Source organism: Erythrolamprus reginae, chromosome 1 (genome assembly GCF_031021105.1).
Source record: "Erythrolamprus reginae isolate rEryReg1 chromosome 1, rEryReg1.hap1, whole genome shotgun sequence".
Taxonomy (NCBI): Eukaryota; Metazoa; Chordata; class Lepidosauria; order Squamata; family Dipsadidae; genus Erythrolamprus; species Erythrolamprus reginae.
The window spans coordinates 250,844,310-250,868,295 of record NC_091950.1 but is presented as its reverse complement, the minus strand read 5'-3'; the positions used below and the strand labels follow the sequence as shown (position 1 = coordinate 250,868,295).

At 40.9% G+C, this 23,986-nt stretch overlaps 1 protein-coding gene across 3 annotated transcripts in view; it reads right to left on the bottom strand.

Annotated features, from left to right (window-relative positions):
• Positions 1-6,315, bottom strand: part of LDAH (lipid droplet associated hydrolase) — a 111,680-nt gene extending 105,365 nt beyond the window's left edge. For all 3 annotated transcript variants that reach the window (XR_011557375.1, XM_070732805.1, XM_070732804.1), the window contains exons 1-2: positions 6,154-6,315; positions 3,395-3,550 (exon numbers count right to left, since the gene is read on the bottom strand). Coding sequence is in view for 2 of the 3 variants with exons in the window: in XM_070732805.1 (XP_070588906.1) it covers positions 3,395-3,550; positions 6,154-6,190 (193 nt within the window). In the remaining variant the exon portion in view is untranslated. The remainder of the gene's footprint in view (positions 1-3,394; positions 3,551-6,153) is intronic.
• Positions 6,316-23,986: the final 17,671 nt, after the last annotated feature.

Below are 23,986 nucleotides of genomic sequence, written 5' to 3'. Positions count from 1 at the left end.
AGGTGTCTGCTTCAACAAGATTAAAATCCAAGGATACATTCAAAGTTCTGTGAACAGTGGGAATTCTCACTATTTCATAATATAGTGATCTATATTGGGCCTAATGATGGTTAAAAGAGAAATTTAAGGTGTCTGCTTCAACAAGATTAAAATCCAAGGATACATTCAAAGTTCTGTGAACAGTGGGAATTCTCACTATTTCATAATCCCATCCAAAAATCTGATAGAGCAGGAGGAAGTATTTGCGGCCCCATGTAAATCTTTTAAAAATAGAACCTTGGGAACCAATTGTTATTTGCAGTTATTGCCCTGTTCAAAATAGACATCATGCAAAATCTCAGCATTCTTTATAACTACCCAGTTAAAAAAGGGAAAGGCAAGAACAACACATCTTCCATTCTTCTCTCTCATATAAACATATTCATTTATTTTTGACGTTTAGGAATAATAAGAGCCCAAGCTAACCTGTGTGACATATAATGTAAGAGAAGAGGTAGAAAGGCTGCCCAAAATGTTCCATACAACGTTCTTGTTCTGCCTACTCCATTGAACTCTGAGAAAATCATTATGTGGGTCCTTTAATTCAGCGTTTCCCAACCGGTGTGCCGCGGCACAGTAGTGTGCCGCGAGACATGGCCAGGTGTGCCGCGAGAAGCTCCAGCTGGGCGGGGCGCTGCCGGCGCCCCTGCCTGAGTGTCGTCCTGTGGATGGTCTTGGGCTTCACAGTCGCTTCCTAGTTCCCTCTCCTCCCACTGCCTGTGTCTCCCGCCGTCGCCTCCCACCAAGCCCGTTGCCGTGGGTTCCTCGAGTGGGAGCTGCCGCTTCCCTCCATCCAGCTCAGCCACGCTGCCGTAGAAAGCACAGAGGTTATTGCCACCGCTTCTGCCTCCACTCAGGGAGCCACCGTGGTCACCGCGCCTTTTCCTCTCGCTCAGCTCAACCACGATGGCTCCCTGAGTGGAGGCAGAGGCGGCGGCAATAACCTCTTGGCGGAGGGGAAGCGCTGACGGGCTCTCCTCCTTCCCCACCCCCGCGCTTCTCTCCCGCCCTGGCTTTTGCTTCGCCCCATGATTTCCCCGCAATTTCATCCAGGCCACCTCTTGCCTCCTTTTGAACTGCGGGGAAATCTGCGGGCAAAGCAAAAGCCAGGGTGGGAGAGAAGCACGGGGGTGGGGAAGGAGGAGAGCCCGTCAGCGCTTCCCCTCCGCCAAGCTGCCTGCTTGTCCTCGCGCCTCATTGCTACCTCCTGCCTTTTTCCAGGGGCCTTTGGAAGGTACCCAGGGAAGGGGGGGGATTGGGGGTGGCTGCAGCGGCTTCTCGTCCTCCTCATCGGGCTGCTAACGCCCGCCCGGCCCCTCTTGCATGCAGCTGAGGCAGGATTTGGAATGTCGGGGGTGTGTGCGTGCGGGCTCCGCATCCCCCTGCCACCCGGAACATTTAAAATAAGAAAAACCTTCGCCGGCCTCCGCAGAGAAGAAAGGAAGAGAGAGAAAGAGAGAGAGAGCAAGAGAGACATAGCAAGAGAGGCAGAGAGAGAGAGAGAGAGACAGAGAAAGAGAGAGAAAGAAAGAGAGCTAGCAAGAGAGAGAAAGAGAGACAGAGAAAAAGAAAGAGAGACAGAGAGAGAGAAAGAGATAGCAAGAGAGAGAGAAAGAGAGAGAAAAAGAGAGAGAATGAAAGAGAGATAGCAAGAGAGGCAGAGAGAGCAAGGGAGAGAGAAAGACATATAGGGAGGGAAGGAGGGAGAGAGAAAGAGAGCAAAAGAGAGAGGAAGAAAGAAAGAGGGATGGAGAAAGAGAAAGAAGGGAAGGAAGGGAGAGAAAGAGTGAGGGAGAAATAGAGCGAAATGGAGGAAGATTTTTTTTTGTCAAAACTTTTCTTTAGCCACCCCACCCCCCCCACCCCCCGTTCAGTGTTCCCCAGGATTTTGAAAATGTGAATAATGTGCCGCGGCTCAAAAAAGGTTGGGAAACACTGCTTTAATTAGTTTGGTGCCAATGTCCTAGCAGTTTGACTTAATGTAGAATAGGTAGAGACTTCTGAACTTTTCTCATTATTGTTTTGGCGTTGTGTATTGTTCGAGGTAATGAAATAATTTCACATCCAGATGCAATGGTTTGAAGAGTAGACAGCTAAATCAATTTTGGAAGAAGCAGACTTCAGTCTTTTGTCACTGGGATTATTTGTTGGGAAAAATGTAATCATGGGAAACAACCAACGACCCAGAAACTAGCTTCAGACACAGTAAATGTTATTTGACTGTGAAGGAGTATATCATATACCTGGCAACTTAAATATCTGGAAGAATGCAGTGAGACCAGCTATTTGAAACCTCCAACATTATTGGAAAATCAAGTTCTCCATTAAAAAAAAAATCTGTAAAAAATCTGTACTTTAAAACAGCACCATCTTCTGGCACGTTTGTTTCTATAGAAAACACAATTGTCTTAGGCATTATTAAATTTTACAGTAGAACCCCGACTTACGAGACTAATTGGTTCCGGAAGGAGGCTCGTAAGTCAGAACGCTCGTATGACGAAACATTGTTTCCCATAGGAAACAATGTAAAGTCAATTAATCCGTGCAACAAAAAAACCCGCTGCCGCCGAACGCGGAAGTTAGCGTTCAGAGACAGCTGCGAAGCGGCGCGCGTGTTTTAAAACGTCAGAGCCGGCCTGGGGGGCTCGGGGGGAAGCCCCCGAGCCCCCCAGGCTGGCTGCCATGTTTTAAAACACGCGCGCCGCTTTGCAGCTGTCTTCTGAAGCCGGAATGCTAACTTCCGCGTTCCGGCTTCAGAAGACAGCTGCAAAGCGGCGCGCGTGTTTTAAAACGTCAGAGCCGGCCTGGGGGGCTCGGGGGCTTCCCCCCGAGCCCCCCAGGCCGGCTCTGACGTTTTAAAACACGCGCGCCACTTCGCAGCTGTCTTCTGAAGCCGGAACGCTAACTTCCGCGTTCGGTTTCAGAAGACAGCTGCAAAGCGGTGCGCGTGTTTTAAAACGTCAGAGCCGGCCTGGGGGGCTTGGGGGGAAGCCCCCAAGCCCCCCAGGCCGGCTCTGACGTTTTAAAACACGCGCGCCGCTTTGCAGCTGTCTTCTGAACCCGGAACGCTAACTTCCGCGTTCGGTTTCAGAAGACAGCTGCAAAGCGGTGCGCGTGTTTTAAAACGTGGCAGCCGGCCTGGGGATAAAATAATGTGCTGAAGCTGAACAGACTAAGGACGCTAGCCAGATGAATACCTGGTAGGCAGATCCCCCCTCCCTATTTTCTTCTTCAAAAACTAAGGTGCATCTTATACTCTAAAAATATGGTATGCTAAATCTTTCCCCTTTTCATTTTCTAGAACTGATTTGATCAATAGAACATACATATCAAACCATCACCATGTAAAACTTACCAGGGATAACTAGAAATAGAAGCTTGGGTGCACTTTTATCATTCCAGAGATCTTCCCAAGGGCCACACTTGAGAATCTGTGTCAGGGCTCCAGAAATGTAAGTGAACTCTTCATGTATCAAATCGTGCTCTTCAGAATCTGAGTTCATGCTTGTTGCTGAAGAGAAAATAAAGAGAGTTTAAAGGTAGCTAGTTAGCTATGAATAATCATTCCATGCTTGCTTGGCTTTATAAAGAAATTAACCTGCCAGCAATTTTGTGGCCAAACAAGATACAGGAGCTTTGCCAACTCCTACATGTTTTCAGAAATTCTTACATAGGAAGCAAGCAAGGTTAACAGCAGCTTCCTATGTTATTAAATGCTTGCAAAAGAGGCATTGATTCTTATCAGAATTGCAACTTGTAATTTGCAATTATGACAAGCAGGGAATGTTTACACAATGTAAAATAAAGCCCAGCCACATTGTCAAATCAGCAGGATAACAATTCAAGCCTTTCATTCCTAATACATTAATGTCTTGAAAAGCTGCTTAAGCAAATTACTTAATTTGAAAAAAAAACACCTTATTTTATAAACTTTGTCAAGAAAAATAAATTCTAATTTAATTTGCCAAATTCAAACTCTTTAGTGCCAACTTTTTTTTAATTAAAAAGAAATACTTCAATCAATGGGATTAAATCAGGTTCCCTGCTACTTTCTGAGACTAATAATGTACAGTATAGCTTTGGAGGCCTGCTCCCCCTGCTCCTTGCAAATTGCAGATTACTTAATCTTAATTACTTAAAATTACCAAGAAAGAAGAAGGGTTAACATTTCTTTTAGAACTCCAACACTCTCCTTGCAAATTACAGATTACCTAATCTTAAGTATGTAAGATTACCAAGAAAGAAGGTTAACATTTCTTTTAGAACTCTGACACTGTTATCAGTCTTCATGAATTAATGCTTTTTAGTAATAAAACCAGAAAATGTCATGGCACTATTTGCCCCTGGGTATATAGTTTGCTGCATTTGCAATAGTAAGCCTCATCCCTGCCACAGCAGAAATCAAACAGGAAATTATTTCCAGCTCCATCCTAAGGGAACAAGGTACAAAGTTTCTCTTCAGAGTAATCGGGATGATGCAACCACATGTCGAACCAAAGTCTGTTAAAGTTTATTCTTACAGAAGATTTAATAATCATCACATTCTTTTACTGTACCCCGGGGCCAGATGATAATCCAAAAAAATCAACATCACAAGCCACTTTTGCCTCTCTGCAAATTGTTTATTCTTAACAGAATAACTAAAATTTAACTAGACACAAGAACAGTTTTTTCCCCAAATGCCATCACTCTGCTAAACAAATACTGTAATTCCCTCACCACTGTCAAACTATTCACTAAGGCTGCATTATTACTACTGATCTTTTTCATCATTCCTATCACCCATCTCCTCCCACTTATGACTGTAGGACTGTAACTTGTTGCTTGTATCCTTACGATTTATATTAATTTTGTTTCCTGACTGCTTGCTAATGTTTATATTTAAAGCAATACCTATCTTGTACATGTTTGACAAACAAACAAAACAAATAAATAAAATAAATAAATAAATATAAAACCAAATGAGGCAACCAGGTGCCTCCGCCTGCCCAGGGACTATGCCCACTTTGTGGCCAATACCATAGACAAAGTTAGATTAATGGTCACGAGAACAGTAGCCAAAACAAAACAGCAGGTTGTCCAAAAGTGCAGGCCCATGGGGTATGCTTGTCGTGTGAGAAAAAGATTTTATTTGTTTATTTTATTTATTTGTCAAATATGTATAAGATAGTAGTACAGTGTTCCCTCGATTTTCGTGGGAAATGCGTTCCAAGACCGCCCACAAAATTTGAATTTCCACGAAGTAGAGATGCGGAAGTAAATACACTATTTTTGGCTATGAACAGTATCACAAGCCTTCCCGTAACACTTTAAACCCCTAAATTGCAATTTCCCATTCCCTTAGCAACCATTTAGATTATTACTCACCATGTTTATTTATTAAAGTTTATTAAAAAAATATTTATTAAAGGCAGACGAAAGTTTGGCAATGACATATGACGTCATAAGGCGGGGAAAACCATGGTATAGGGAAAAAACCCACTAAGTATTTTTTAATTAATATTTTTGAAAAACCGTGGTATAGACTTTTTGCGAAGTTCGAACCCGGGAAAATCAAGGGAACGCTGTAGTTATAAACATAAGTAAAAAGTACCGATAAAAGAGGACAATATGACAGGGACAGTAGGCACAATGGTGCCCTTATGCATGCCCCTTACAGGCCTCTTAGGAATGGGGTGCGGTCGACAGTAGACAATCAAAGGTTAAAGTTTTGTGGGTTTGGGGAAGAAACCAGTCAGGTAGTGCATTCCAGGCATTGATCAGTCAGTTGCTGAAGTGGTATTTTGCACTTGGTGCGACATTGCACTTAAGTGCGAAGACAATCCTGTCTTTTGTTTAACCGGATTGACTCGCTTTCAGTTTGCTCCATCAGCCTCCTTATTTCAACTCGAGTTTCATTATCAGCCGCCCTCATTGTTAGCGACATTAACGACCGCTCCGGGGCTTGTTGTTGGGCGCAACTCCAAAAAACAAGCCGGGTTTGATGGCTTCTCTGCCACTGGCATCATCCTTGGAGAAAGGAAGTGGGGAAAGCGGGAGCTGCAAAAGAGGAGCACCGCAGAAGGGCGAAGGGGGGGGGAATCAAACGAGGCAATCCCTTGGCCGAGCACGTACCTTCCCCATTCAGCGGCTCTCGACCGGCTCCCAGCATCTTTCAGGCAGGGAGAAGTAGCATACCGGCTTCTGTTCCTCCCACGCACTGCCGGGCGGAAGTAAAAGCAGCAGCGAGAGCTCCCGCGACCCTTCCGCCCGGCTGAGAAGGAACGGAGCGTAGAGAGTCGAATCGTTCCAAAGGCTCCGCCTCCCCGCTGAATAGTGGGAGGCCATTGGAAGGAAGGAAACCTGCAGGTCGATTAATTCGGGTATTCAGAGCGTAAGGTTTGCGCTTGGGCGCGCCTTCGCTTCTGATGCGCGCATGCGTAATCCTCACTCTCTGCCTTGGTCGCGGCTTTCTTCGCTTTCTTGTAGTTAAAAGATTTGGATGTTCTGTGTGTCTGTCATCTCATCTCATCCGTTCATTCGTGACATTTATGTAACCACCTATCTTGTACCAATTGAGTGGCTTATAACAACCAACAAATAAAGATATTTATAATTAAAATATATAAAACAAAAATATTTACTTATTTACTTACTTAGTCGCTCACTGAATTACCAATTCATTTCTATGCTGTCTAACTCCCCTAGGGACTCAAGGCAGATCACAAACAAAAAATAAAACATACAGTGTAATATTAAAACCTGTAAAAAAAATTAAAAACAATTTAAAACCAACAGTTAAAAACCATGCATGCCAAAGATATTTCACAAGAAGAGCCCTTCATTCCTCCACTGGAAACAGAATTCCCTACGAAACTAGACTTACAATCCTGGGTCTTGAAAGCTTAGAACTATGACGCCTTAAACATGATCTAAGTATTGCCCACAAGATCATATACTACAATGTCCTGCCTGTCAAAGACTACTTCAGCTTCAACCACAACAACACAAGAGCACACAACAGATTCAAGCTTAATATTAACCGCCCCAAACTTGACTGTAAAAAATATGACTTTAGTAATGGGGTTGTCGAAGCGTGGAACCTCTATAGTATCATCCCCTAACCCCCAACATTTTACCCTTAGACTATTCACGGTTGACCTCTCCAGATTCCTAAGAGGTCAGTAAGGGGCGAGTACAAGAGCACTAGAGTGCCTTCCGTCCCCTGTCCTATAGTCTCTCCTATATCTTGTATTTCTTCTCTACTATATCCTCTATAACCTTCATTGTGTATTATTGTGTATTGGACAAAATAAATAAGAAATAATAAGAAATAAATTTACGGCTGGATCTCGGTGGTAGATCATCAGATTAACGGCCTCAGGCCTGCTGGAAAAGCCAGGTCTTCACAGCTTTCCAGAAGGCCAGTAGACATTAAGAGCAATAGACATCATGGTAAAACTTTTCCTGTGCAGCCTGAAACAAGTTTGCTTTTCCTGTGCAGCCTGAAACAAGTTTGTTTGGACAATCCAGTGACGGCTGCTGCCCCCATGGGGTGGAGACGCATGGGGTGGTGGTAGTAAATTTATGTACTGTTTATTGAATACTTTTTATTTATTGAATACTTTTTAAAATACATAGTTTTTTTTATTGTCCTTCCTTCTCTAGTACCTTAGCATGCTCCTAAATTACTTTTAAAATAGGAAATAATTCAATAGTATGTTTTTACCCATAAACGCTTTAATCATTTTAATCATCATCTAGAACTGAACTTTTGTAGCAATGAAAGAAAATTGAGCTACTTGCCTAATCTGTTATCATACTGAACCTTGTGGGTTCAGTACAAAACCTTAAAATGTTGCTGTGCTCCTCAACAAATAATGCTGTCTATCATTTGTCCCTTTTGTGGCTATTCAAATAATGTGACTTAATCAACTGAAAAAGAGTCCAAGCACCTATCTGAAAACATATCTTGGTCTGTAAGCCACTCCCACCCAGTAACATGATCTTTAAGCCACCCCGATCACATGATTGTCAAGCCACCCCCACCTGGTCACATGACCAACAAGCCACACCCACACAACAAGCCACACCCACATTGTGAGAGTAAAAAATTTTGCAGCCCTTCACTGGGCCAATCTTACCTTTTCCCAGCCCTTGGAGGCAAAAGCCAAGTCTTGAGTGCTTTTTTGGGGGGAAAGTTAAAAGTAAACTCCAACTCTAACCCATTTGCATTGTAAATCAGCACTTCAATGCCCTGGGAGCACCAGGGTTCCCCTGAGTCTCAGGATGATGATGCCTCTCACTTCTAACCCTGAACTGAAATTGTTCCCTATTTTGGTATTCTTCCAAAATTCCTGGATAGGCATATGGCAGTTTCCAGCTACTTAGATTTTGTTTCTATATATGATCACCTCTAATACATTTACCACAGAATATTATACATTTATAATATTAAGTCAGCATTATTTACTACCTTTCTGCTTTCTTAAAAGGGGATTACAGTAAGTAGCCATCTAGGCTGCCCAAGTATAGGAACTGGGCTTATTTATATCCCCTTGCGCCAGAGATGGGGTCAAAAAGTGGTACATCTCGATTTACAATGAAAATTGGGACCAGAATATCTGTTATTAAGCAAAGTGGTTGTTAAGTGAGTCTGATTTTATGACCTATTGCCAAGCGCCTGAATGTTGATCACTATGTAAATTCCATATACACATACAAAAACAAAACAGTTTATTCCTTTCCTTTTCCAAACATAGATTTTTATAGATAATTCTGAATGATGATAAACAGGAATGTATTATACAACAGATGGGAGTTGACCTCGACTGAACCAACACGTTTCCATTGCTTCCTTCCATCCATAGTATCTCCCTTGAGATCCTCTCAGCTGACCCAAACGATTTTGGACAGGTGCACATTTTACCTTTACTTTTTTAAAGAAGGAATTTATGGGTAGCGTTAGCCAGATTGTGGACACAGCCATCAATTGCTTGTTGTGGTCTACCTAGTTGGCAGAAGAAAAAGTACTCATTGATACGGGGGTTTCAAAGATTATTTTTTTACCATCATCCATGGAGATGCCAGGAACTGAACTTGGGATCTTTGGCCTACAAAACAAATGCTCTGCTTCCCATTTATGACCTTTCTCTCTCTCTCAGACTAGTCCACATCAGTTCTCAGTGTACAATGTGGCATTGGAAGGCAAGGAACCAAGACCACCCTTACCTTCTTAAGCAATAGATCCTGTTACATCATCCCAGTGGGGTTCTGCATGAGTTCAGAGCCAGCAAAATTTACTGTGAATACTTTCAGTGCTCAGCTACCAGAGAAGGCAAAGGAAACATCAATGTCCTAACATATTGGCTTGAGGTATTTTCCTTGGCAAACAACTGCAGGCCTAGTGGCATGCAAAAGAGATTCAGAGGTTTAGGGTAGTATCTCAAAGCATCTAATTTACAGGAGATGGGTTATTCTGGCCAAGGTTTTTAATGCCATAGGATCCATGTGTTGGCAGTTTAGTTGATGTAAATAATGCATTAATTGCTATGACCTATGGATTTTACTCCCTTTTTGCAGATCAGCTTGAAATACCTTTTCCAAAGAAAGCACCAGCAGATTTCCAAGTAAAATACAAAATTCCCGTTACACGTCAACTGTTGTGACAGCAAACGCCGTTTAGGCACTGATGGTACCTCCTCTGTTAATCTTGCCCTGAGAACATATGGAAAATAAGTTTAAAAAGCAATGTGGGCAGGGAAAGAATCAAACATATATGGTAAAAAAAAACATGGAGCATGAACTGGAACTGAACAAATATATAATAAAATAGCAGTAAAGAGAAGCCTTCAAAGCATTATGTTAGATGGAGATGAATGTTTGATTAACACAGCTGTATGCACTGGAATAACTCTTCCTGTATTTCTATCCAAGAGGACATGAATTAAATAAAATAATTGCATGTTCTAGAAACAAAAAAATGCTTCCAGCAGACTTCAATGGTCTCTCTGGCCACCTTGATTCTCCGAGTGAAATATTTCTGCATATTTTTATGTCTGAAACATAAATGGGGAAAAGTGCTAAAGAAGAAACTAATAAAACTTTGTGTTGTAGATGAAAGATATTCAGTGGGTTGTCGTTAATTTTTCTGATTATAAGTATACTTTATATATCTAATATAAAGACATTAAAAGGAATACTTCCTAATATATTCGTGACCTAAAATTAGCAAGATAATGAAATTCAGATTGACTATTCAGAAAAGTAGAGAAGCCATCAAAACTGCTTGCATTTTACATGTGTAACATTTCGGCTTTTCAGCAATACTGTATTACAGAAGAAATGTAACATTTGATTTTTGGAAAATATCCCTTTCTACTCCTATTACTCTTTCTTGGGTTTGATTTAATGCAGTTTGTTGTTTCTGGCACATATGCCACGGCAGATCTGCTTCATAAGTATAACTTTGAATCCGAGGAGGTCTACATGTATAAAGTGTGGAAGATTTTTACCAGGCACCCCAAATATGCATCATCTGACTTGCAGGAGAATCCTTTTGGTAGTCATAGCATTTGGTAAACTTCCTAAGAGGAGCGATTTGAAAACAAGTTGCATCCAGACATGCCTCCTTGCAAATGTAAAGGAAAAAATTAACAAAGCCTTCTGTTAGATGAATGGGATAGGGACTGATGGTTCCTACTTGCAGCTTCTAGCTCCTTCTCGTATTATTGTGTAAGATGCCCAAACCAAAAGACAGCACATAGAAGAGACATTGTATCAAGGAAAAAGGAAGGTAATGTTGAGAAGGAGCAGTCCTGATGTCAGCATTACCAGGTAGCCTAGACAAGAAATATAACCATATACGTTCTTTCAACTTGATTGAAAGGCTCCATTAACATAATCTTGCGAGCCTGAAAGTACAGTTCTCTTTTACATTCTGACAGTGAAAATTGTACTACCATACTGTGGGTGTGGCTTATTTTGTGGGTGTGGCTTGCTTGCAATGTGACCAAGTGGGAGTGGCTTGACTATCATGTGACAGGGTGGCTTAATGTGACTGGCTTAAAAGTGGCCAACTTGTCATCATTCACGTCAAGGGTTTGGGTTAGGGTTAGGGTGCCTGGCTTCCTCGCCTCAAAGGGATACAATTTCCCTTACTATTACTGAACATCCAAAATATACTCTTTAATTCTATGTATATATGCCATGTGTGTACATATATATTACACACAGGAATACAAAAATATACATTATCTACTATATAAAGTATATGTACACACACACACACACACGCACACAGAGCTCTTCTAAAATTATACACATTCAATCTCATTTACTGAGATAGGAAAAACATACCCAGAGCCCAGAAGGGAAGAAAAGAGAAAAATTCATTTTTTCCCCTATCGGTTCTGCGTACCTGACCAAAATTTTTCTACTGGTTCTGCGTACCTGACTGTACCCATAGGAACTCATCACTGCATCCTGAGAAACTAGAGTCTCTAGCCTCACCTACTGCGTTGTCTCTTATCTAACTGTTCCCTTGGCAGCATCTTTTCATCTTCATTATTCTGTTATCTTGTCTCCAGAGGGTGGGATTCACTTACCTTTCCTACTAGTTTGCAAGTGTGAGCATGCACACATGCACGCTCAATTCACCCACACGTGCCTCGTCTGCGCATGCAGTGCTTGTGCAAGTACATCATAGTGGGTGGGCTGATCCTCCTGCAGTTGCCACTACCGGTTCATGCAATCCGGAGAGAACCAGCTGAGTGTCACCATTGCTCATCTCCCAAGATACCCTTACATCTGATATATTGCTACTGGTTAGTGAATAGTAGGTATAGGGAGCCTGTGTATCATCAAGATACAAAAAGATTCTTGTTCTATAAGTGCATCCTTATGTAAAGGCAGAGCAAGGGTTGCTTGATTTGGATTAAGGATGGAGAAGAAAGCTAATGCATCAAAGTTCATATTTGCAAACCAACATGCATGCTGAAGCGATTATTCAAAATCTGGACTTTCACCTTTGCAAAGCGGTTCCTTGATGTTTTGAAAAAGATGCTCACTAGAGAGAAGACCATTCAAAAAAAAACATTTCATCATTGTATTAAGAAAACCTGCAAAAGGAAAAAAGGGGAAAAAATAGAGCAGGCAAATTCCTAAGCAAATGCCTATGGTTAGAGGTATACATACAAAATTCAGTCTGAAGTGGGTTTTGCAGAGAGGGGAGTGTATGTAAAAGTTGGATAAATTGAATCTCACCAATTTGTAAAAATGGAAAACAGAAGGAAGCCAGAATGGATATACTAGTCATCCCTAGCTTGGACCCTATGAGAAATTAAATTAAGAGCTTAGGGGATGGAAAATCTTCCACCCCTCCTTCCTACCACAAACTTCAAAAGCCTCTCGGAAAGGTTGAGAGGCCCTCCTGAGAGATGTATGAGGAACGTGGGGGAAGGAAGAAACTTTTCCTCTCATAAACATTCTAAAGTAATTTTATATAAGAATCCTAGCCAAATTTTGGGAAGTTTACTCTCTCGCAACAGTCTTCTGCTTTGTTCATCAATGCCCTTTGACCTTCCAGTGCAGGGAGAGACACAGGTTAAGGCATGGGTAATAGGAAACTTTATTGCATTAATTTTGAATGTTCAAGTCAGTGATCGCGGCTGGGAAGTTTCAGGCAGGTTCCCTGTTTTCCAATGGATCTGCAAATATTGCTGAGATGTCACATTGATTGATGAATGACTGATGGATTAATGTGTTTAATTTTGGGGTCTTTTATTGATTGTTCATTGTTTTTATTGTTGTATGCCACCCTGAGTCCATTTGGAGAAGGGCGGCTTATAAATCTAAAAAATGAAATGAAATGAAACGAAATAAATAAAGCAAGAGAGAGCTGGAATCATCATCCATGTGAAGTAAGAAAAAAATATGTTTTTAAAAAATATACATACCGGTAACTTGAGGCAACACAGATAAGTAATATTCCTTTCAGAGTGCAGACCTGATTTGAACTTGTAATACTAGAGATTCTTGTAAGTAGGCAATATCTTTCAGGATATGCTGGATATTGACATCTCTGCTGCACAGTATTTCAATTTACTTCTTCCATTCCATCTTTTAATTGGTTACTATCTGTCCATTGGCATACTTTAGCATAGCTGATTTGAGTTTCTCCTTCTGAGTTTAGACATCTTTTTGAGACATTTTCTAGTTTTTCCATGTCAGTTTCCATCTTCAATGTCTTCCCTGATGTTGTTAGAATACCACTTCTTGTCTCTTTAGCAATTCTCTGAAACTCTTCATTAAATTCCTTTCTCAGATTTTTGTCTTGCTTGTCTTTGGCTTCGCTTCTTTTCTTGGACATTTCCATGATATGTTCTGACATCCAGTTTGCTTTCTTCTTTTAGCAGGCTGTTTTCGCATTCTCTTTTAACCATTTCTTTAAGGTCATCCAACAGCTCCTCTGGTTCTCTATCAATAAGGCTGAGGACTTCAAGGCAATTCCTGATGTTCTCCTTGAAATTTGGTTGGTATATGCTCAAGATCATATTGTGGAATCTGGTTAGTGTTCCTCTTCTTTAGTACAATTTGGAACTTGCACATGAGCAGTTCATGATCTGTTCCATTGTCAGCATCTGGCCATGTCTTTGATGTTATAATTTGCTCCTTTTGGCAATAATATGGTCAATGTGATTTCTATGTACTCCATCTGCTGATGTCCCTGTATACAGAAGTTCATTTGGTTGTTTGGAGACAGCATTAACTATGAAAACATAGTCTGAATAGCAGAAGTTGATAAGTCATTCTCGTCTTAATTTCATTTCCTAAGCCATCCAATCCAATTTCATTTTCCTCCTTAATATTTCCAACATTGGCATTCCAGGTTCCAGACACAAGCAGTACATCTTGCTATATGCTTCCTAACAAAAGAAGAAGAAGAAGCAACTACTTTCTACTTTGCTTTTCATGTCCTAAGCATTAAAAATATAATATTCTGACTCAAAGGATCCACTCCCAATCCATTTTGCTCATGCATTACATGTCAATTTATGGTAATTTCCTTTCACTTTTCACTTTGTTGAGGCTTTCATACTTTTCGTGTGTTTCATGTCCCAACATAACTCTGTGAACAGCTTTGAGTTGCCTTCATGTCCTGCCCTGCCCTGTCCCACCCTACCCTACCCTACGTTACCCTACATTACCCTATGCTATCCTACCCTACGCTACCCTCCCCTCCCCTACTCTAGCCTAGCCTGGCCCTTCTTTCTTTCTTTCTTTCTTTCTTTCTTTCTTTCTTTCTTTCTTTCTTTCTTTCTTTCTTTCTTTCCTTCCTTCCTTCCTTCCTTCCTTCCTTCCTTCCTTCCTTCCTTCCTTGTTTGTATGCCACCCCTCTCCGAAGACTCTTATTTCTTAAATCCTCTTTTAGGTAAGATAGCAAATAGTTTAGAAAATAATTTTTTATTGGCCAAATGTGATTGGTCACACAAGGAATTTGTCTTTGGTGCATATGCTCTCAGTGTACATAGAAGAAAATATACATTTGTCAAGAATCATGAGGTACAACACTTAATGATTGTCATAGGATTCATGTAAGCAATCAGGAAACAATCAATATTAATATAAATTGTAAGGATACAAGCAACAAGTTACAGTCATCCAGTCATAAGTGGGAGGAGATGGGTGATAGGAAAAGCTAGTAGTAATAGTACTGCAGCCTTAGTGAATAGTTTGACAGTGATGAGGGAATTAGAGTGGTACCTCTACCTAAGAACGCCTCTACTTACGAACTTTTCTAGATAAGAACTGGGTGTTCAAGATTCTTTTGCCTCTTCTCAAGAACCATTTTCCACTTATAAACCCAAGCCTCCAAAACTGTAGCAGGAAAAGGCAGGGAGAAGCCTCTGTGGGGCCTCTCTAGGAATCTCCTGGGAGGAAACAGGGCCTCCACCCTCCCTGTGATTTTCCCAATCACACGCATTATTTGCTTTTACATTGATTCCTATGGGAAAAATTGATTCTTCTTACAAACTTTTCTACTTAAGAACCTGGTCACAGAATTAATTACGTTTGCAAGTAGAGGTGCCACAGTATTTGTTTAGCAGAGTGATGGCATTCAGGGAAAAACGGTTCTTGTGTCTAGTTGTCATGGTGTACAGTGCTCTATAGCAACATTTTGAGGGTAGGCATTGAAACAATTTATGTACAGAATGTGAGTGGTCCATAAATATTTTCATAGTCGTCTTTTTGACTCGTGCAGTATAAAGGTCCTCAATGGATGGCAGGTTGGCAATAATTGTTTTTTCTGCAGTTCTGATCCTTTGCGATCTGTGTCTATCTATATAATTACGCTAAAACAGTAAATAAATAATGACTATTTCATTGGGAAATATTAGGATAATGGCATTCTGGGAGTATAGAATCTAGATACCTTTTTACTTTTGAATTTAATTGACATTTGCTCTCTACATTCAGGTTTTGTTTTTTGTTTCTAAAAAAAATGATGCCTCCATTGGTTTTGTAATGGACTATTAATAGATTATTATTTCCTTCCATGCTCAGTTGTATTGCTCAATGATAGACAGATTCCATAGGAAAAAAGTGGTCTTTTAAATATTCTGATCTCAATCCACAATGACTTTTAGGTGAAAGCCATCATCTTGTATTGTGCCTTGAAACAGAACCCAGAGTATTTGATGTAATGCAATCTTCCTTAGCCAGAGCAATCTCAGAGGTGTAGTCTTCAGCTCACAGAATGCCTCAGCTACCATTGTCCTAGCTTAATATTATGAGAGTTGAAGTGTACTTTCATGCATCCAAGCAATGTCTTCACTTTAGGAAGCCAATGTCAACATCACCAAACTGAGGCTGAGCCCATCAAAATTCTTTCCACTGGCCAATAAAGATATGTGGCCCCTTCCTTCTGACTTAGTTATTGCCTCTGCTGTATTTATTTTCATGAAAGAAAAGGGTGGTGGTGTTTTTTTTAAAGGCCACTGCTAGCTGCAAATCTGTCCTTATTTATTTATTTATTTATTACTTAGATTTGTATGCCGCCCCTCTCCGAAGACTCGGGGCGGCTCACAACATGTAAAAAACAAATCATAAGCAATCAGACAGATTTAAAATATTTAAATATTTTAAAAAAACCCCATATGCTAACAGTCACACACACAGACATACCATGCATAAATTAAACGTGCCCGGGGGAGATGTTTCAGTTCCCCCATGCCTGCCGACAAAGGTGGGTTTTAAGGAGTTTACGGAAGGCAGGAAGAGTAGGGGCAGTTCTAATCTCCGGGGGGAGTTGGTTCCAGAGGGCCGGGGCCGCCACAGAGAAGGCTCTTCCCCTGGGGCCCGCCAACCGACATTGTTTAGTTGACGGGACCCGGAGAAGGCCCACTCTGTGGGACCTAATCGGTCGCTGGGATTCGTGCGGCAGGAGGCGGTCTCGGAGATATTCTGGTCCGATGCCATGAAGGGCTTTAAAGGTCATAACCAACACTTTGAATTGTGACCGGAAATTGATCGGCAACCAATGCAGACTGCGGAGTGATGGTGAAACATGGGCATACCTGGGGAAGCCCATGACTGCTCTCGCAGCTGCATTTTGCACGATCTGAAGTTTCCGAACACTTTTCAAAGGTAGCCCTTACTGATAAAGGATCTAAGGGTTTTATATCAGCTGTGAGGATATGGTAGATATAAGATCTAGGAGGTGGAGATTGGTAGGAGTTTCTACCTACAGGAAGCTGGTCCTCCTCTAAGCCACAATGGAATTGCAGTGTTGCAATTATTACAATATAAAGTTAGAGAAAGATGAATTGAGCTGCTCTCTACATGGAGCTACCTTTAAAGAGTGTTTGGAAACTCCAGATCGTGCACAATGTGGCCACAAAAGCTATCATGGGGCTCCCTAGCTTCGCCCACATCTCGTCAACACTCCGCGGCCTGCATGGGTTGCCAATTAGTTTCCAGTCACAATTTAAAGTGTTGGTAATGACCTATAAAGCCCTACATGGCATCGGACCAGAATACCTTCGGAATCATCTTCTGCCGCATGAATCCCAGCGACCGATTAGATTGCACAGAGTTGACCTTCTCCAGATCCCATCGACTAAACAATGTCATCTGGCGAGCCCCAGGGAAAGAGCCTTCTCTGTGGTGGCCCTGGCCCTCTGGAATCAGCTCTCCCCAGAGATCAGAACTGCCCCCACCCTCCTCGCCTTTCGTATGTCATCAGGCATGGTGGAATTGAGCCCCTGGGTTTATATTATTTATGTATGGTATGCATTGTATGGTTTTAATAATGGGTTTTTAGATGTTTTTTTAAAATGTATTAGATTTGTTTACATTGTTGTTATTGTTGTGAGCCGCTCTGAGTCTCTGGAGAAGGGCAGCATACAAATCTAATAAATTAAATTAAATTAAATTAAATTAAATTAGTGCTCATAATATGTTCTCAAAGAGACACAGGGTCCATCTATTAACAATATATGGCCCCACCTCAACCCATCTTCATGGATTTACGACCAGCTGGAATTTTTAAGTGCTTTTCATGGGTACCCCATGTATAGTCGGACAAACAATAGTAATCTAATCAAATGGGTCAGCAGAATTAAAACTAGTATTCTGAACCATCCTGTGATTTCTACTTAGCTAATGAGAAAAAAAGATTTCTACTCCTCAAATGCCCCTTTCTTTGACAATATCCTGGAGTGGCTTTGTTTGGGGATAGGAGAGGTTGCTGGTCTGTCGTAGTAATAAAATAAAAATCTGTTTTATCCCTGTTTATCTTAGGAAATCTAATGAGACCTCAGCACATTAAATATGACTACAGAGTAACAGCTGTTTAAAAGTAAGAACTGTCCAACGTCATGATCTATGCACCAACTCCACCACATATGTTAAACAGTTATTGTGTACGACGGAATGAGCTTAATTGTATTTAGCCGTGCTGTAATTTGCAAAAGGATTGTTCAACATGCTGCAAGATGTCAAACTCGTATTTTTAATACGCCGGGCAAGTCATCAAATAGTCAGTGTTCCTTGTTTCATCCTTTTTTGATTAGTAGCCTTGCAGACAGATTTGGAAAGGTATATGGAAACAATGTGGAGTTGAACAAAGAATTCAAAGGAGTGATAATCTGAGAGAAAAGCTGGGAATTGGTTAACTGGGTGTGGAGGGGGAAGGATTGTGACATGGGACGTGGTGTGTTTTAAGAAAAGTATTTGTTGGTCTATATCAGTGTTCCCAGGTTTGACAGCTTGAAGATGTGTGGACTTCAACGCCCAGAATTCCCCAGCCCAGTATGCTCTCGAGTCTGGAATAGAATCTACAATTCTACTTCAATGGAAGGGCATTTCATGGCAAATGTTAAAATGGGCATTTATTTCAAATGATAAGGAACATTTCACACATTGAAAGAAGCTGGTTGCCATTTCATAATTAGTGGCAATCATTCTTAGTTTTTTTAAATAAGATCCATGACATATCTGTTATATTAGCATAGCTTTTTAATGTGAATGGACAGTAAATGTGATACAAGTTTAATACACAACTGAAACCAGTGCTTTTCCTCTTGTGACTGATGGATAAACAATTGGAAAAAAGTTATGAAAAATGTATTTATATATGACAATCATGGCAAAATTATTGCACACATAAAAATGGAAAGATTTGGCAACACATTATATATATATATATATATATATATATATATATATATATATGTCTCACATGTTTAAGCTGAATTTTGAAAATTAAGGGATATATATATATATATATATATACATACATACATACATACATACATACATACATACATATATATATATATATATATATATATATATATATATGTGAATGATGAGGCAGCAGCCATCTCGATCACCGGAACATAGAAACTTTAATAAAATCACTTAGCTTTCGTTAGCGTGCTGCTAACTTCGTCAGAGTATTAAAAATGCCATGGGAGACAATCACCTTTATAAAGCATTATTCAGTCTGCTCATTGCTCGCGTCATAGGGCCACACCCTTCCCTCCCCTCTGCGGCAAGCCTAATTGTGGGCTTGCTCATGCTGGCTAAAGGGGGATCTACCGCTTTTACTCGTGTCTGTTGCCTCTTTCCCTCCCCAAGGGAGGAGGTGGAGTTACGAGGCCTAATTGTGGGATTGCTCATGCTGGCTAAAGGGGGATCTACCGCTTTTACTCGTGTCTGTTGCCTCTTTTCCTCCCCAAGGGACGAGGTGGAGTTACGAGGCAATACTTCGGAGGTATTTGGTATTACTTTTCCCCCCCCATTATCGTTGTTACTTTCCATAGTGGTACATGTCTGCTCTTGCAATTTTTTTGCCCATGCCCTCGTCTTAGGTCTGCACTGTTCTAATACTCCCTTGTCCCCTGTGTTGGAACTGCATTGTGCCCCTCCCCCTCTACCTCCATGTTGCTCCAGAATGTTCCCTTGCTCCCCGTTGGGGGTTGCTCTACCCTCATTTAGCTGGTTTCTATGCCCGGCCTGGGGAATTCTGTTAGGGGCTGCTGCCTCATCATTCACACACGTACCTGGAACTCGCATTTTTAGGACTATTCTTGATATATATATATATATATACCGGTATATATATATATATATATATATATATATATATATATATATATATATATATATACACCAGACTGGTTCACCTGAACCAGTAGCGACCCACTGGTGATGTCACAATAACATCACCAAACTGGATCGGTCAGTGCCAGCTTGTGGGCACTGCCATCTTTTTTTAATTTTTTAATTTATTTTTGAATATTTTGAAATTTTTTCCTGGTTTTTCTTCTTCTGTGCGTGTGCAGAAGCGGAGTTTCTGGCACTGCGCATGTGTCACCATCTTGTTTTCAACTTTTTTTCTTTTAGATTTTCCCCCACTGCGCATGCCCCGCCCACCTGAAGCTCACTCACCCCGCCCAGCCCCTACTTGCAGAATCTAGCTGCCTACTATGCCGCTCTGAGTACCAGTGGGATTAGGCAACATAGAAGTCTAAATAATAAACAAACAAAAATAACTAAATACTTTTGCTCACCACTGCTGGCAAAGTTAAGGCAGAAGGTCATGGGCTGATGGGTGAGCAGGGGAGGGAGAGCTGGCAGAGGGGTGACACCAGCAGCGGGTGGATCGATGTGTGTGGGGAAGGAGGTGGGGAGGGTGGAGTGCGTGGGAGATCGACATAAGTAAATGCAGCTAAGATCTCTGGCATGCTTCCCTGCCAGGCCAGGTGGGGGAAACCCATGGAAAGTGTTGTGTCCAGAGGGCAGTTAGACCTTGTACCCGCCCCATATTCCTTGGGCGGGAAAATACTACAAGGTGATTGGTTGGCTGAGCCTGGCAGCCCGGGGTATATATAGCTGCCAGGCACGGCCATGTTTTGTTGTTGTCTTGTTTCGTTCCGTAAACCGTTACCTTCTGCTCTAATAAAAAGAACTGTTACTTACTCTAAGTATGCAGTCCTTCATTCTTGCAAGGATCTAACAGAAAGTGTTCCGGGACTCCGGGAGGGAGAGCTGGTAGAGGGAGGGGAGAGGCAAGGGAAAGGAGGGAGTTTCACTACATTTTACTCAATCCATGACATTTCCTGGCTCTAACAGTGATGTGAATGCTAGAGAAGAACATTTGAAGGCCTGTGTGATGTTTTAATGTACAGAGGTTATGGTTGAATGTGTGGCAAAAAGTGGACTCTGGGTGTGTCTTTCCAAATGCAGTAAGTGAGGTTGAATGTGTAATTTTAGAAGAGCTCTCTCTCTCTCTCTGTGTGTACATACACATATAGTATATATATATTAGATAATGTATTTTTTGTGTGCCTGGGTAAAATGTATGTATACTACTCAAAAAAAATAAAGGGAACACTCAAATAACACATCCTAGATCTGAATGAATGAAATATACTCACGGAATACTTTTCTTCTGTACAAAATTTAATGTGCACAACAGTATGTGAAATTGATTGTCAATCACTGTTGCTTCCTAAGTGGACAGTTTGATTTCACAGAAGTTTGATTTACTTGGAGTTATATTGTGTTGTTTAAGTGTTCCCTTTATTTTTTTGAGCAGTGTATATATAAGGCATATATACTGTACATAGGATTAAATAGTATATTTTGAATGTTCAGTGGTAGTAAATAGGGGAATTGTATCTCACTGAGGCCTTTGAAATGAGGAGAGGTCAGGCACCCTATCCCTACCCCTTGACATGAGTAATGTCAAGTTGGCCATGCCTACCCCAGTCACATGATCACCTAGCAACGCCTCACCCAATCACATGACCACCAAGCCACTCCCACCCAGTCACATGACAACCAAGCCATGCCCACCATCATGTGACCATCAAGCCACGTCTACAAAATAAGCCATGCCACAGAGTGGCAGTAAACAATTTTGGAACTCACCCTGCTATAAACACACACACACACACACACACACACACACACATACAAAATGGAGGGATGGTTGATCTAGATCAGAGGTCTTCAAACTTGGCAACTTTAAGACTTGTGGACTTCAACTCCCAGAATTCCCAATGCTGGCTGGAGAATTCTGGGAGTTGAAGTCCACAAGTCTTAAAGTTGCCAAGTTTGAAGACCTCTGATCTAGATGATTCAATTTGTTGAGATAGACAAACTGACTAATTTGATTACAGAAAAGGTAGTATCTACAGTTATTGCTAACTGGAAACCTATAAGGGACTTTTTTTTTACTGTTTTTTATAAAACAGTAAAATGAATTTATGATCTATGGTTTTGATGGCTAGATAGGATAGATTATAGGTAGAAGGGAGTCACCTTGAAAAAATAAATCTACAATTAAACTCATAACTGCTCTAAAAAGATTGAAAACTATTTCTTTATATATTTTTTTCTGCTTTTCTATCATTTTTCTTTTCTTTTTTTCTCTTTACACTTTAGCTTTTGTCTATTTCTTCCTTCTTCCTTCTACTCCAGTACATTAATTTTATTTGTTTTTAAAGTTTTCAATAATGTTTATATTAAAAACACAATATATTTTGCATATTAAATTAAAAGATTTATCTATTCACTAGTCTTTCTATGATATCAGCATAAATTAGAACTACCAAGTCTGATTTGTAAAAAATTTGGGTGCCCAATAGGTGGTAACAAGGAGATGCAATCAATTTTCATTCTTTGCTACCTTCTAGTGACTTTATATTTTTTGCAGCCTCGTTTGAACCTATCGAAAAGCCTGTATGTAGATTTTAATTTGGACGCAGCAGTTTTCCAAAAACTTTTCCTTTTCTGTTGAAATTGAGTTCCTATTCCTTGTCTCCCATTCAGCAGAGCACAAACCAGGTTTTAAATAAGTGCGACATTTAAACCAATCTCCTTTTCTAAGGTTTGTAAGGAAGATATTGTAACACAAAAATTGAGATTTCTCTAAATTGAGATTTCTGTAAATATTTCCTTCCTTCCTTCCTCCCTCTCCCCTCCCCTCCCCTCTGCTCTCCCCCCCTTCCTTTTCCATTTCTAACAAATACAACAGCAAGCAAAGAGACTAAAAGGACTACAAAGCTGCACCAGCTAAAAGCTGAATCTTTCACAACTGATAGGTTAATTAAAACCTTGATGCCACCCGCAACCACAGCAATAGCAGTTTGCCCTTTGCTGACATTTTTTTATAGCCTTTTCAAGAAACAACCTTTAAGGATGGTAGGAAAGAGAAATAATGGTTGAGGGGAAGACGGCTGGCCCTTCATCACAGAAAGAGAAGAGGTCTTATATATGTGGCTGCATTCAATTTGCCACATGGAAATAAACCGGTGGCCTAAAAATAAAATTCAATGAGCATTTATTATACTTGAAAGCCACAGGAAAAACAAAATGCAAAGCACTGAGGACAAGACTAGATTGACTACAGAAAGACACTCTTGGAGATAAGTGAAGACAGCTTAACAGTACATGGCTGGAGCCCGTGAACTGAGTGAATGAATGCTGCTTTATTACAATGATCTCATGGAATGAGCTGTCTATATATCAGATTTCCCCAATCTTGAGCTATCCAGATATGTTCTAGGTATTGATCACAAGTCATCCAGAGGATGTTAAGGAGGGGAAGGTTGAGGCATACATGTGGCTAAAACCATAAAGGTGATAATTTAATACGATGTTGGTCTGAGTACAGAATATCTCACCCATGTGGTGAAGGAAACTTCAGAATGGCAATTTTAGGAAACAAATTATTTATGCATGACTTTGAGAACTCCCCCCCCCACAGATCAATAGGCATCTGAGATGGCATTTTTCTTTGCTGTGTTGACCTAGATTTGGAATAAGAGAACTCCTGCTGGCTTTTATCATGTTCCATGGTTTACACACACACACACACTCACACATTCATTACAGAAACTAAAATGGTTGGTTATGACCTATAAAGCCCTACATGGCATTGGGCCAGATTACTTACTGCCGCGTGAATCCCAGCGACCGGTCAGGTCCCACAGAATCGGCCTTCTCCAGGTTCTGTCAGGAGAGCCTTCTCTGTGGTGGGCCCGGCTCTCTGGAATCAACTCCCCCCCAAAGAGCCATACTGCCCCTACCCTCCTTGCCTTCTTCAAGGGTCTCAAGATTCACTTATGTCGCCAGGCCTGGAGTCATTAGATTCCTGCCCCCTGGCCAATGAATGTGTTTAAAGAATGTTGAGCAAATGGAATGATTGCTTTTTTTATTTTGGTTTTTTTTAGATTTTTAATTAATTAATTGGATCCAAGATATTGTATATTGTTTATTATATGTTGTGAGCCACCCCAAGTCCTCGGAGAGGGCAGCATAGAAATCCAATAAATAATAAATAAATATAAATATACTTTGCACTATAGTGGCTAGTTTGGAAAACTGAAGGGATTATTAGAGTGGGCAACACAGAGCCCTTCTGATATTGCTAAACTTCAGTATCCAGGATCTC